The following is a 14130-nucleotide window of genomic DNA, read 5'->3' as shown; positions in this document are numbered from 1 at the left end:
ATTTTTTTCTTTTGAGGCAGGGTCTTGCTCTGTCACTCAGGCTGGAGTGCAATGTCACAGTCATGGCTCATTGTAGCCTCAACTCCCTGGCCTCAAGTGATCCTCCCACCTCGGCCTCCCAAGCAGCTGGGACCACAGGCAAGGGCCACCACGCTGGGCTATTTTTTCTTTTTTTTTTTTTTGAGACAGAGTCTCGCTCTGTCGCCCAGGCTGGAGTGCAGTGGCACGATCTCCGTTCATTGCCAACTCCACCTCCCAGGTTCATGCCATTCTCCTGCCTCAGCCTCCTGAGTAGCTGGGACCACAGGCACCCGCCACCACGCCCAGCTAATTTTTTGTATTTTTAGTAGAGATAGGGTTTCACTGTGTTAGCCAGGATGGTCTCAATCTCCTGACCTCGTGATCTGCCCGCCTTGGCATCCCAAAGTGCTGAGATTATAGGCGTGAGCCACCACACCTGGCCTAATTTTTTCTTTTTTTTTTCTTTTTTTTTTTGAGACAGAGTCTTGCTCTGACGCCCAGGCTGGAGTGCAGTGGTCGGATCTCAGCTCACTGCAAGCTCCGCCTCCCAGGTTTACTAAGTTTTTTTTTTTTAAGGGACAGGGTCTCACTGTGCTGCCCAGGCTGGCCTCAAACTTCTGGCCTCAAGCGAGCCTCTCACCTTGGCCTCCCTGGGATGCTGGGATGACAGGCGTGAGACACTACGCCTGGCCACCTGTCAGACTTTCTACACAGCATCTTCAAGGCTGTGTTCAAATGTCACCTCCTGGCAGGGTGCAGTGGCTCATGCCTGTCATCCCAGCACTTTGTGAGGCCAAGGCGGGTGGATCACTTGAGGTGAGGAGTCCAAGACCAGCCTGGCCAACATGGTGAAGCCTCATCTCTACTAAAAATACAAAAAGTTAGCTGGGTGTGGTGGCAGGCGCCTGTAATCTTAGCTACTTGGGAAGCTGAGGCAGGAGAATCACTTGAACCCAGGACACGAAGGTTGCAGTGAGCTGCGATCATGCCATTGCACTCCAGCTTGGATGACAGAGCAAGTCTCTGTCTCAAAAAAAAAAAAAAAAAAAAAAAAGGTATCTATTCTCTGACCCACCAATTCTAATTCTGGGAATTCTAAGGAAATGATAAAATTATATGTCAATAAACAAGACAAAAAAGATTCATTAAAAGAGGTTTATCACAACACTGGTGAAAATTTAGAAATGACCTAAATGTCCCACAACAAAGGAATAATTATATAGCTCACTGCAGTCTTGAACACCTATGCTCCAGGGATCCTCCTGCCTCAGCCTCCCAAGTAACTGGGACTATAGGCAACTGCTACTTTTATAGGTAAAAAACAGGCAGATAGGCCGGGTGCGGTGGCTCACGCCTGTAATCTCAGAACTTTGGGAGGTCAAGGCGGGCGGATCACGAGGTGAGGAGATCGAGACCATCCTGGCTAACATGGTGAAACCCACTTTCTACTAAAAATACAAAAAATTAGCCGGGTGTGGTGGCGGGCACTTGTAGTCCCACCTACTCGGAAGGCTGAGGCAGGCAAGTGGTGTGAACCAGGGAGGCGGAGGTTGCAGTGAGCCAAGATCATGCCACTGCACTCCAGCCTGGGCAACAGAGCGAGACCCCGTCTCAAAAAAAAAAAAGGTCAGATATATGGTTCAATCTAATATTTGACTTCATACAACAAAATAATATTGTATTCCATAAAACGAAATATGAGGTGATTATTTTAAGTGAAGTAAAGATATTTGTCAAAATATATTCACAATACATATAAGAAAGAATGTACACCTGAGCGTACAGTATAATCCCAATATTATTTTATTTATTTTTTTTTTTTTTGAGACAGAGTCTCTGTCACCCAGGCTAGAGTGCAGTGGTGTGGTCTTGGCTCATTGTAACCTCTGCCTCTCAGGTTCAAGTGATTCTCCTGCCTCAGCCTCCCAGGTGGCTGGGATTACAGGCCTGTGCAGTCACACCTGGCTAATTCCATTTTTCTTTTCAAGTTTAGAATTCCTGGTTTATTGGGAAAACTTCATAATGAAAACTTCAATTGCCCTTTTCCACAACTTACAAAATAATAATTTGATATTTAAAATGAATTGTTTTTCATCATATAAGTAGAAATGGTAAAAAATAGTAATAACTCATCTGATGCATCATATATATGCTATTCAGGGAAACTCAAATCCCTGCATTCTCCTGTGGTATGTTTTACATCACACATTTTAAATCTGTTTACCAAGAAAGACCAGGATTTTAACTATATGTAGGTTTCTACTGACAGTTGCAATCTATCAGAAGCCTGTCTACATGATTAGAGCCCAGATAAATCTGAAGTTTAGAAAAGCAAGCCATTTTTCTCCTTAGACTGTTTTAGTGGCACTTTTGTGACAGGAATGGCTCTCCTACTCCTTTACTACACAACTAAACCAGATCTATCAGTCATGATAAATTACACTGATAGATCTATCAGTCCATCTTTCAATCCAGTTACTCTGGTTTTGAACATATAAACACAAAACGCTACAGATTTATTAATATAGCATTTCCAACACCCTAACCCTATATAGAACTTTAAAAGAGAAAATTTCATCTAAATATTTCACACCTAAGAAAGGCTTACTAATCATGGCAACAGGTTTAGACCACAAAACAATACTTTCTTAGATGATATATAGCGTCAACATGAAGCTTAGCAAAAGTGAGTTATTCAGGGCCGGGCTCAGTAGCTCACACCTGTAATCCCAGCATTTTGGGATGCCGAGGTGAGCGAATCACGAGGTCAGGAGATCGAGACCATCATGGCTAACATGGTGAAACCTTGTCTCTACTAAAAATATAAAAAATCAGCCAGGCGTGGTGGCGGGTGCCTGTAGTCCCAGCTACTCGGGAGGGTGAGGCGGGAGAATGGCGTGAACCTGGGAGGCGGAGCTTGCAGTGAGCCAAGATCACGCCACTGCACTCCAGCCTGGGCGACAGAGCGAGACTGTGTCTCAAAAAAAAAAAAAAAAAAAAAAAAAAAAGAATTATTCAGGATATTAGTGAGAAATTCTCACAAACAATATGCATTTAGGAAACTATTTTGCTTCTTTAAATCGTTTGAAGTCTTGAAAAAGCTTTTTTTGGCATTTCTTTCAGAATGTCTGGTCATTGACAATTTTTGTTTTGAGACAGAGTCTTGCTCTGTTGCCCAGGCTGGAGTGCAATGCAACGATCTCAGTTCACTGCAACCTCTACCTCTCCGGTTCAAGCGATTCTCCTGCCTCAGCCTCCCCAGTAGCTGGGATTACAGGCATGTGCCACCAAGCCCGGCTAATTTTTGTATTTTCAGTAGAGACAGGGTTTCACCATGTTTGCCAGGCTGGTCTTCAACTCGTGACCTCAGGTGATCGGCCTGTCTCAGCCTCCCAAAGTGCTGAGATTACAAGCTTGAGTCACCACACCCGGCCAGTCATTGACAATTTTTACCATTACCTTCCTCTTCTCCTTAGCCCTTAACAGACCCAGTTCATTCTATTTGGAAATAACAAGAACTTGATCAGATTATTAAATCTTGGAAACCATCTCATTTTTACCTTATAAAGTGTTAAGTTTCATGTTCATATTATCTTACAAATGTAGCATAAATGTTACGGGTAGATATAAGGAAATATTGGCATAGTATAGGTAATTAGTGAAGACACAACTTCACCAAACATAATAAAAGGTGAACATAAAACTATAACACTACTTTTAAAATATTTTCTCCTAAATTATTTTAGCATTTTTGACTATGAACACTGCCAAAAAATAGGTTCAAAGTAGCCTAGAGAAACAGTTTCTTCTTCTGGAATCCATCTTGGCAGTGGCGATTTTCTCCCACACTCATTCCCAAGTTAGGCGGATGTGTAGAAGTCCCTAGGCTTGGTATTGCCCAGGAGGTCATCTTCATAGTTGGGGAGGCAGTAGCAGAAGAAAGCACAGCCGATGAGGACAATCGTGGCTGCCCACCCAAAGCCATAGGGCTAGTTATAGATGTAAGTGACAGCAGGGGTTGGCCTGAAGGTTGAAGGTTTGGGTGTACTTCACGGGGTAAATTACCAGGGAGATGGTCTGGAACACAGCAGCCAAGGCAAAGAGACCTCCAATCACTCTTAGGAAGACAAGCATCTGGGGTACACACAGGATGAAGGAGAGGATGAAACAGATCACCAGGAAGCTGAAGCCCCAGAAGAGCATGGCAGCTGCTGCTCTACCCAACGCGTACTCCATGAGGCTCTAGCAGCCGTCCTCTTAGGACCCGCTGCCGCCGCCGCCCTCGTGGAAACATCTCCACCACAGCAAGGACGTCTGGACGTGGTCGCTCGACTGCCGCCTGCCGCGGCCGGCCAGGGCTATGATGTCAAAGGCGATGGCGCTGAGTAGGAGCAGGATCAGGATCCAGCGGCAGCGCAAGCAGGCCAGGCCGCAGAGGATCACGTCGACCGGCGGTGTGGGGCCGGGCGGGGCCGGAGGAGCGCTTGGGCCCGGGCGGAGGTGGGGAGTCACTCATTGTTGTATTTTTAATATAGACAGGGTTTCACCATGTTGGCCAGGCTGGTCTGGAAATCCTGGCCTCAAGTGATCCACCCGCGTCGGTCTCCCAAAGTGCTGGGATTACAGGCGTGAGCCACCGTGCCCGGCGCAGTATTATTCTTTTGTGCTTGTTTTAAAGTTGTACATATGCTTAGAAAAATGTTGGTAGGATAGTAACTCTTCAGCGGTGGGATTAGGGATGACTTTTGTTTTCATTTTGCTTGTCTTTTTCTTTAATGAGTATATATTACTTGTGTGACAGATGAAGTAAAGCAGGAAGGGTAGCCATGGTATTTGAGAAAGAGCATTGGAGGTGTTTGAGATGGAGTCTCACTGTCACCCAGGGTGAAGTGCATGCAGTGGCACAGTCTTGGCTCACTGCAACCTCTGCCTCCCGGGTTCAAGCAATTCTCCTGCCTCAGCCTTCCCAGTAGCTGGGATTACAGGCATCTGCCACCACACCCAGATAATTTTTGTATTTTTAGTAGAGACTGGGGTTTTGACATGTTGGCCAGGCTTGTCTCAAACTCCTGACCTCAGGTGGTCTGCCTGTCTCACGTGGTGGCTCACGCTGTAATCCCAGTACTTTGGGAGGCCAAGGCAGGCAGATCACTTGAGGTCAGGAGTTTGAGACCAGCTTGGCCAACATGGTGAAACCCTACTAAAAATATTTTTAAAAATTAGCTGGGCATGGTGGCACACGCCTGTAGTCGCAGCTACTTGGGAGGCTGAGGCAGAATTGCTTGAACCTGGGAGGCGGAGGTTGCAGTGAGCCGAGATTGAGCCACTGTACTCCAGTGTGGACAAAAGCGAGACCCTGTCTCAAAAGAAATAAAGGCCAGGCGTAGTGGCTCACACCTGCAATCCTAGCACTGTAGGAGGCCGAGGCAGGCAGATCACTTGAGGTCAGGAGTTTGAGAGCAGCCTGGCCAACGTGGTGAAACCCCATCTCTACTAAAAACACAAAAATTAGCTGGGCATGGTGGCAGATGCCTGTAATCCCAGCCACTTGGGAGGCTGAGGCAGGAGAATCAGTTGAACCTGTGAGGTGGAGGTTGCGGTGAGCTGAGATTTTGCCACTGCACTCCAGCCTGGACGACAGAGCTAGAATCCGTCTCAAAAATAAATTAAAAAACAAAGTTTTAAGAACAGCCTTTAGGTTTCTATAGCCCATTGGGAAAAGGGTATGGCATGATCAGATGATTTGCAGGAGTTACAAATGCAAATTTAAACAATCAAACAGCATCTAACACATCTTTAACAATTAAAAAACACAACAACAAAACCATAAAAATATTGATAAGCTTCTACTATGAACTACATGATAGTGACAGGGGAATGAGAGCAAGGGTCCTATGTGCCCACTGTTTATTACCAGTATCTGGATCGTAGAACTTTGCTTGGCATGTGATAGGGCTTTGCCATTTATACTGAGAACAGATGCTCGAGTTATCAATAATTGATAAAAGCAACAGTAATCAGTATTTTAATTGCTGAAAATGGACATTTGAAATAGCAGTAAGATTCTAGAATGGCAATGACTGAGTTGGAATGTAGGTGTTTTCATTAATGTCCTACACATATTTAAATTCTGAGTAGCCATTTTTGCTGGTAAATTGTGAAAGCAGGACACGGTTCTCCAAAGTTCACAGGTAAGCCATCCCATCACAGCACCAAGCAGACTGCTACATTTTACTTTATTTTGCTTGTAAGGAAAACCAATTGACTAAGCTGTCCCTAAATTTCTGGTTTTAACAGATGTATTTCTAAAACAATCAGTAAATTAACAAAATTATGGCAGACAGTGCCATATCCCTGGAATTTCAAAAGCCCTGGATTAATGATGAGACCCGAGTTAAGTCCCAGCACCGCCACTTATTGGCAGCCATATTAGAGTCTATTTCCTTATTTGTAAAAGGGACCTCTTAATCGGGGATTGCCTACATCATGGCGCCATTGTAGAAATCTGGTTAAGGAAACTGTATAGTGAGACATAACTGAAGATTGACTTTATTTAGAGATGGAGGTCTCACTCTGTTACCCCAGGCTGGAGTGCAGTGGTACAATCATAGCTCACTGCAGCCTCAACCTCCGAGGCTCAAGCAATCCTCCCACCTCAGCCTCCCAAGTCACTGGGACTGTAGGCACATTCCATCGTGCCCCACTCTTAATATAATTAACTTTAAAATGTGGTTGGAGATTATAAGGGCCCTAAAGCCTTTGCCTGCTTTGTATTTTCTGCCAACTCCTCATTTCCCAATCTTTGGCAGAACCCCAGCAACTAAGAGAAAGGTGTCCAGTTTTTGGTTGTCAGAATCTATCACTAAGCAGGATGCTCTGCACAGAGCCCTTTGATGGGAAATTCCTCTGGTTCCATCTCTCTCCCAATGTTTAGCGACCAGGGATCCTTCCTTTCTGCCTTTGTCCTTCCCTCACTCACCAAGGTTCACAGGTAAACCATCCCACCCGAGAGCACCAAAAAAGCAGACTGCTACATTTTACTTTATTTTGCTTGTAAGGAAAACAATTGACTAAGTTGTCCCAAAAATGTTAGTGTTCACTGATCAAGAAGGAAATGAGGTCAGAAGGCAAACTTTTCACTTCCTCTCAAACATAAATTGCAAGTATCACAGAAAATTGTAACAACACATGCAACATGGCTGGTTTTCAACATACAGAGAGTCCAAGCAAGAAGAGTGAGTACTGAAGATCTACAGAGGTCAGACTGGGGGCACTACTACAGGAAATCTGAATCTATCCACGCAGTTTTTTCCTCCCACAGTCCAGGCTCAACACTTCTTCCTATTCCAAGGTGGCTTCTCCATATGTAGAAATCCAGGCTGTTCCATATATATTACTTGCCCAGCTGTGTTTCACGAGGCATCTCCACAACCAAGCCCCGACTCAAATTCTGTACAGGAAGTTCCCGTTGCTGTCAAAGAACTCTCGGCCCCTCTGCACTACTTTGCTGCTGAAGTTACCTGGCTCCTCTGCCTTCAACTCCTCCAGCTTCTGATCACTTGGCAATGCACCACTGCCAGTTCTTCTGGTGCTCTCAGAATCACTGGAGTACTTCTGTAGCTCTCTTGGATGACCTAGGGGTACAGCAACAGGCACAAAGCTCTCCTCCAGGTGCTGGATTTCTTTATTTCTTCCCTTCCATCTCCTTGGTGTATTTGTCCTGTGAGTGTCTGACTCTATCACTTTCAAAGCTGTGCTGTGATTCGCATCTTTGGATGAGGCTTCATGCCCTGGCATAAGCAAAGAGTCTGATACAGAGTGGCCTGCAGGGAGCAGCTTTGAGGTATTTCCAGCGCCCCGGAGCTGGTGGAGAGAGTGGGCAAGCCCAGCTTTCTTTAGGACTTTTTGATCCTGCTTCAGCTTCTGCTCCAATGTGGGTACAAACTTGCTTTTTAAAACTCTTCGGATCACATCAGTGCTGACATTAAAGCCTTCAGCCAACCTGGGAACTGACCAGGACTCTGGAAATTCCTCACGTAAATACCTATGGGAAGAAGGAGCAGGTTTGCAAGTTATAAAGAAGGCTCCTATCAGAACATCTAACTTGCAATACGTATTATAAAGAAGAGGGGTGGGCCGGGTGCGGTGGCTCAAGCCTGTAATCCCAGCACTTTGGGAGGCCGAGGCGGGCGGATCACGAGGTCAGGAGATCGAGACCATCCTGGCTAACACGGTGAAACCCCGTCTCTACTAAAAATACAAAAAAACTAGCTGGGCGAGGTGGCGGGCGCCTGTAGTCCCAGCTACTCCGGAGACTGAGGCAGGAGAATGGCGTGAACCTGGGAGGCGGAGCTTGCAGTGAGCTGAGATCCGGCACTCCACTTCCACTCCACTGGGTGACAGAGCAAGACTCCGCCTCAAAAAAAAAAAAAAGAAGAAGAAGAGGGGTTGAGGCCTGGCATGGTGGCTCACACCTGTAATCCCAGAACTTTGAGAGGCCGAGATAGGCGGATCACTTGAGCCCAGGAGTTCGAGACCAGCCTGCCCAATGTGGTGAAACCCAATCTCTACTAAAAATACAAAAATTAGCTAGGTGTGGTGGCTCACGCCTGTAATCTCAGCTACTTGGGAGACTGAGACACAAGAATCGCTTGAACCTGGGAAGTGAAGATTGTAGTGAGCCGAGATTGCACCACTGCACTCCAGCCTGGGCAACAGAGTGAGAATCTCTCAAAAAAACAAAAAAACAGGGCTTGAAAAACCGCAAATGTAATCCCTATCTTGTGCTAGCTAAATGGCTGTGTTCCATTCCTGTGTGTCAAGAGCAACACTTGACCACTGTCAGTCAGGTCACTTCATTTCATATTAACTCAGCTCCTCTCACTGACATCTAATACCACATTAGGTCCTGGGGATGCAGGAGAACTGACCTTCCCTTTACATAGTTTGGGAGTGGGGACAGACACAATGAATGACATTATGGTAAAGGTTATAGCACAGGATGCAAAGACAGCACCCCAGGAGGGAGACTCAGATATAGGGAATAAGAACACTTACAGCCAGGCCCAAGAATTGCTTCATGAAGTCCAAGCTAGAGTGGGTCTGAAAGGATGAAAGGAGTAATAAGCATGGCAGAAGGGAGTAGAGAAGGAGAGATGAAAGGTAATGATGATAAAGTGAACACTTGTGAAATGCAAAGTGGCACATCACCTTTGTTGGGAATAGCTCAACTGACAGTGGGGGTAAGAGGTAGATCACACTTAGGGGTCTGGAGTTTATCCCAAGGCAAGAGCAAGTCAAGGAAAAATTTTAAGCAGTGGAATGCCATGGATAAATTTTCATTTTGAAGTTCAACCTACAGCCTGGCACAGTGGCTCACTCCCAGCACTCTGAGAGGCTGACGCAGGGGGATTGCTTGAGCCCAGGAGTTCGAGACCAGCCTGGGAAACACAGTGAGATCCCATCTCTATTAAAAAAGGAAAAAAAGGAGTTCAACCTAGTGGTAGTTTTTCAGTGACAAAAGTATAGGCAGAAAGATTGGTCAGGAGGCTGTTACAGTAATCCAGACAGTCTCAAGTGAGACAGCCAATGGAGCATAGGAGGAAAGTGAGTTGAGAAATATTTTAGAAAAGTCAAATAGCACAACTTGGTACTAAGGGCCTAAATATTGGGGGAAGAAGCATCAAGGTCAAGATTCAGGATTTTAGCTTTGGGTAATTAGTAGGTTATAGGAAAAACAGGAACAGGATGAAGTTGTCAGGGAACAACGATGAATTCTATTTTGTACATGTTGAGTTTGAGGAAACTGTAATATCCAAAACAAAGATGTCTGGTACACAGTTGAATATATGCCTTTAGAGTTCAGGAAGAAAAACATGAACTGGAGATGACAGATTTGGAAATCACAAGCCAATAGCAGGGGTGACTGAGTGGCTAGCATCAGGCAGGGAAATATGCAGAATGAGCTAAAATGACAAGGACACAACTCTAAGAAATAACAAAATTTAAGATATAGGAAGTAGAAGAGGAGCCCGGAAGGAAACTGAGAAAAGCAGCCCTAGAAACAAAGAAAGAAAAAAAAAATCAGAAGGGAATGGTACACTGGAGTCAAGGGAGAAGAGAATTTTAAGAAAGCAGTTCACCATGGCACATGTACACCTATGTAACAAACCTGTACATTCTGCACATGTACCGCTATGTAACAAACCTGTACATTCTGCACATGTACCCCAGAACTTAAAGTAAAATTAAAAAAATAAAAATAAAGGCTGGGTATGGTGGCTCACACCTGCCTGTAATCCCAGCACTTTGGAAGGCTGAGGCAGGCAGATCACTTGAGGTCAGGAGTTCAAGACCAGCCTGGCCAACATGGTGAAACCCCATCTCTACTAAAAACACAAAAAGAAAAAAAAAAAAGAAAAAGAAAAAAATTAGCTGGGCATGGTGGTGTGCACCTGTAATTTCATCTACTCAGAAGGCTGAGGCACTGAGAATCGCTTGAACCCAGGAGGTAGAGGTTGCAGTGAGCCAAGATCATGCCACTCTACTCCAGCCTGGCGACAGAGTGAGACTCTGGCTCAAAAAAAACAACAACGACAAAAAAAAAAAACGAAAAGAGAATCAGTGGCAATAAATAAGTAAATAGAGAGAAAAAAGAAAGCAGTTTCAGTTGGGTGCAGTAGCTCACACCTGTAATCCTAACACTTTGGGAGGCCAAGGCAGGCAGATCGCTTGAGCTCAGGAGTTGGAGACCAGGTTGGGCAACACGGCAAAATCCTGTCTTTATTTAATTTTTTTTTTTTTTCTTTTAAATTTAAAAGGCAGTTTTTACAAGGGCAAATGCTGCTGCATTATTAAGGAGGCTAAAGACTACAAAGTGTCATTTGAGTCTAGCACTGAGGAAGTCACTGATGGATTTAAGGAGAGCAGTTTTATTGCAGTGATACAAACAAAAAACCAAGGGTAGGTACCCTGGGAACCAACTGGGAACAAAAGAACGAGAGACAGCTTTAGGTTGAGGACAGAGGTCCCTGAGTAAGCAGGGAGAAATATGACCTAAAGCATACAGAGAATTGGTCCCAGACAAGTGAAGGGCTCCCATTTCCTCTGAGATGGGAGTAGAGCATAAGTTTGAGAGTAGTGGGCAAAGAGGAAGAGCAGGAAGCTCAAAGTTCTTACTTATTGGACTGTTTTTTTCTCTTAAAAGGACATTTATTGACCACAAAAAAAGGGAGATAAGTAAGAAAGTAGAAGGTTTGAAAAAGCTATTGTTGAAGACAGGAGATAGAGGCCGGCATGGTGGCTCATGCCTGTAATCCCAGCACTTTGGGAAGCCGAGGTGGGTGGATCACCTGAGGTCAGGAGTTAGAGACCAGCCTGGCCAACATAGGTGAAACTCTGTCTCTACTAAAAATACAAAAATTAGCCAGCTGTGGTGGTGCACACCTGTAATACCAGCTACTCCGGAGGCTGAGGCCCAAGAATCTCTTGAACCCAGAGGCAGAGGCTGCAGTGAGCTGAGATTTTGCTACTGCACTCTGGCCTGGGAAACAGAGTGAGACTGTCTCAAACAAAAAACAAACAAACAAAAAAAGAGGAAATTAGACCTGACTGAGGACCCAGAAGGTGCTACAGGCTCACAAAATCTTGACCAGCTCTACAGAATCCCCTTTATTTTAAATTTCAATTCCAGAGTCATTCTGATGGAAATGAAAAATAGTACATAAGTACTATTTATGTACTAAGTATGTATTATGTATTAGTATTATGTACTAATGTGCTAAGTAGGGCTACTTAGCAATATTTATCAAAATGCAAACGCATTTGTCTTTTGACCTGGCAACCTTACTTCTGGGAATGTATATAACAAATACTCCTGGCAGGTATGCAGAATGATACATATACATAGTTATTCACTGGAGCACTATTAGTGAGCAACAGAAATGGAAACAACCCAACTAAATGCCCATAAGAAAAGACAGGTTAAATAATGCATTCTGGCCAGGCGTGGTGGCTCACGCCTCTAATCCCAGCACTTTGGGAGGCTGAGATGGGAAGATCAGTGTGAGGCCAGAAGTCTGAGACCAGCCTGGTCGTCATGGTGAGACCCCCATCTCTGTCAAATAAATAAATACATAGGAGAAAAAATTGTTTAAACAAACATTAAAAACCACTGTCATATACTGCCTCAAAAAAATATAACACCACCATCTATAAAAAAGAATTGAGGGCCAGGCGCAGTGGCTCGCTCAGGGCATGGAGCCTGGTTTTTGGTAGAGAAAAACTATTAAAAATAGTACAGCTGCAAACAGTAGCTCATGCCTGTAATCCCAACACTTTAGAAGGCTGAGGTGGGACGATCGCTTGAGCCCTGGAATTGTAGACTAGCATGGGCAACATGATGAGACTGTCTCTACAAAAAATAAACAAAATTAACTAGGCATGGTGGCATGCACCTGTAGTCCCACCTACTTGGGAGGCTGAAGTGGGAGGATTGCTTGGGCCCAGGAGGTAGAGGCTGCAGTGACCTGTGATCACACCATTGTACTCCAGCCTTGGCGACAGAGTGAGACCCCCATCTACCAAAAAAAAAAAAAGTACCCACAGGAGAGTGGGTGGGACAAATAATTCTCAATGCGTATACCATGTTATACTGTTAGGATGTTGAGCCATATGTAACACTTTACCTACTCAAAACAAAAAAACTTAAAATCTCTTTTAAGCTTTCCTAAATTATAGATCCTCTCTTCAGAAAAATGCACCTAACTATGGAAGCACCAGCATCCCTGTACCTTAGGTTGGGAAAGTCATGATCTACATGCAGGGGTTAAATGTTGTGATGTCTGCAATTTACTATTTTAAAACTTCAGCAAAAATGAAACAACCAGGTCATAACGTTAAAAACTACTAAAACCAGGCGGGGCGCAGTGGCTCATGCCTGTAATTCCAGCACTCTGGGAGGCCTAGGCGGGCGAATCACTTCAGGTCAGGAGTTCAAGGTGACGGCGGAAACCACATGTCTTTAAAAAACAAAACAATACACTATTAAATCTAGATGACGACAGGTTTAGGGAAGTTCGTTATATTACTCTACTTTTCTGATAATAAATTTCAATGACAAAAAGTAAATGAAAATATAAAAGCAGTATCAAAAACGCCAAACCCGTGCTCTGGGCTCCAGTATCCTTCATTTCTTGTCACAGCAGATACAAACAAGGTACCCTGAGTCTTACCGGATCTGCTCCATGGCTTCCCGAGTCAGGGTTCTGGGCGGGGCACCAGGCGCCTCCATTTGCCTCCGAATTTTCTGGAATCGGATTGCTTTTTTCTGTCCTTTCAGGGTGCTGGGGGAAAAGAACCAATGGCAGAAGCCATGCGTGGAAGCAGAATGGATGTTTGAAGAGCCTCAGGCTAAATCATGGAGCGCCCAGCCCTCTTCTCTTTGATCGTAAGGGCAACCGGGCCGTGTTGCCGGCTTAGAGCTGCTCTGTACACCCAGAAAGCTAACACCTAGAACAATAACTGCCTGTAAGCATGCCGAACTCTCTAAACTGATGATGAAATACGTTACTAATGAAGGGACCAGTGGTCCCTGGGGAGCTGAACACCTCACGCTGCGCGACTAACAACGGGTAAGAGGAAACAAGGGCCGCTGCGCAAGCAGCGGCAGGACACCCGGCGCCAAGGGGGCGCGGCCTGGGGCGCCGGGGCGCGAGGCCCAGCTTCAAGCTGAGGGCCCAAGGAGAAGCCGGTACCTCTCCACCTCCTGCAGCTCCCGTTCCTCCGGCTCCCAGTCGGAATCGGGGTCCGGCTCCCGGCCGATAGGGCCTGGGCCCGCCACCTCCCAGGTCGCGAACCCACAGCGAGCGACGGCAGCGCAAAGGCGCCCCCCCAGCAAGACACTCAGGGAAACCGCCATGTCGACGCAAACCAGCCTTCAGCAGTCTGCTACGAAACAGCAGCGGAAGTAGCCGGGTAAGGCCGGAAGTGGAAGGGGCGGGCCGGAAGCTGGGTAGTAGCAAGCATTTCCCTCTTCACTTGGTGGGCGTAAGATCTGGGCTCGGGCTGCTCAGTGGCCCACCCCTTCTGGCTGTAGCTGTGGAGAGGGCT

The 14130-nt window shown here is 45.6% G+C and overlaps 1 protein-coding gene and 1 pseudogene across 2 annotated transcripts; both read right to left on the bottom strand.

The window, feature by feature from the left end:
* Positions 1-3279: 3279 nt before the first annotated feature.
* Positions 3280-4533, bottom strand: LOC104674358 (annotated as a pseudogene). The gene has a single exon (XR_004057337.1). The product of XR_004057337.1 is annotated as a p53 apoptosis effector related to PMP-22 pseudogene (transcript).
* A 2511-nt stretch (positions 4534-7044) lies between these two features.
* Positions 7045-13976, bottom strand: NGRN (neugrin, neurite outgrowth associated). The gene is made up of 3 exons (XM_010378608.2): positions 13776-13976; positions 13254-13364; positions 7045-8065 (listed from the first exon to the last, which is right to left on the bottom strand). The coding sequence occupies exons 1-3, from the start codon at positions 13937-13939 to the stop codon at positions 7465-7467; spliced, it is 876 nt and encodes a 291-aa protein (XP_010376910.2). The 5' UTR covers positions 13940-13976; the 3' UTR covers positions 7045-7464.
* Positions 13977-14130: the final 154 nt, after the last annotated feature.

Source organism: Rhinopithecus roxellana, chromosome 5 (genome assembly GCF_007565055.1).
Source record: "Rhinopithecus roxellana isolate Shanxi Qingling chromosome 5, ASM756505v1, whole genome shotgun sequence".
Lineage (NCBI taxonomy): Eukaryota > Metazoa > Chordata > Mammalia > Primates > Cercopithecidae > Rhinopithecus > Rhinopithecus roxellana.
Note: the sequence above shows the minus strand (reverse complement) of the source record. Positions and strands in the feature narration are given on the sequence as shown.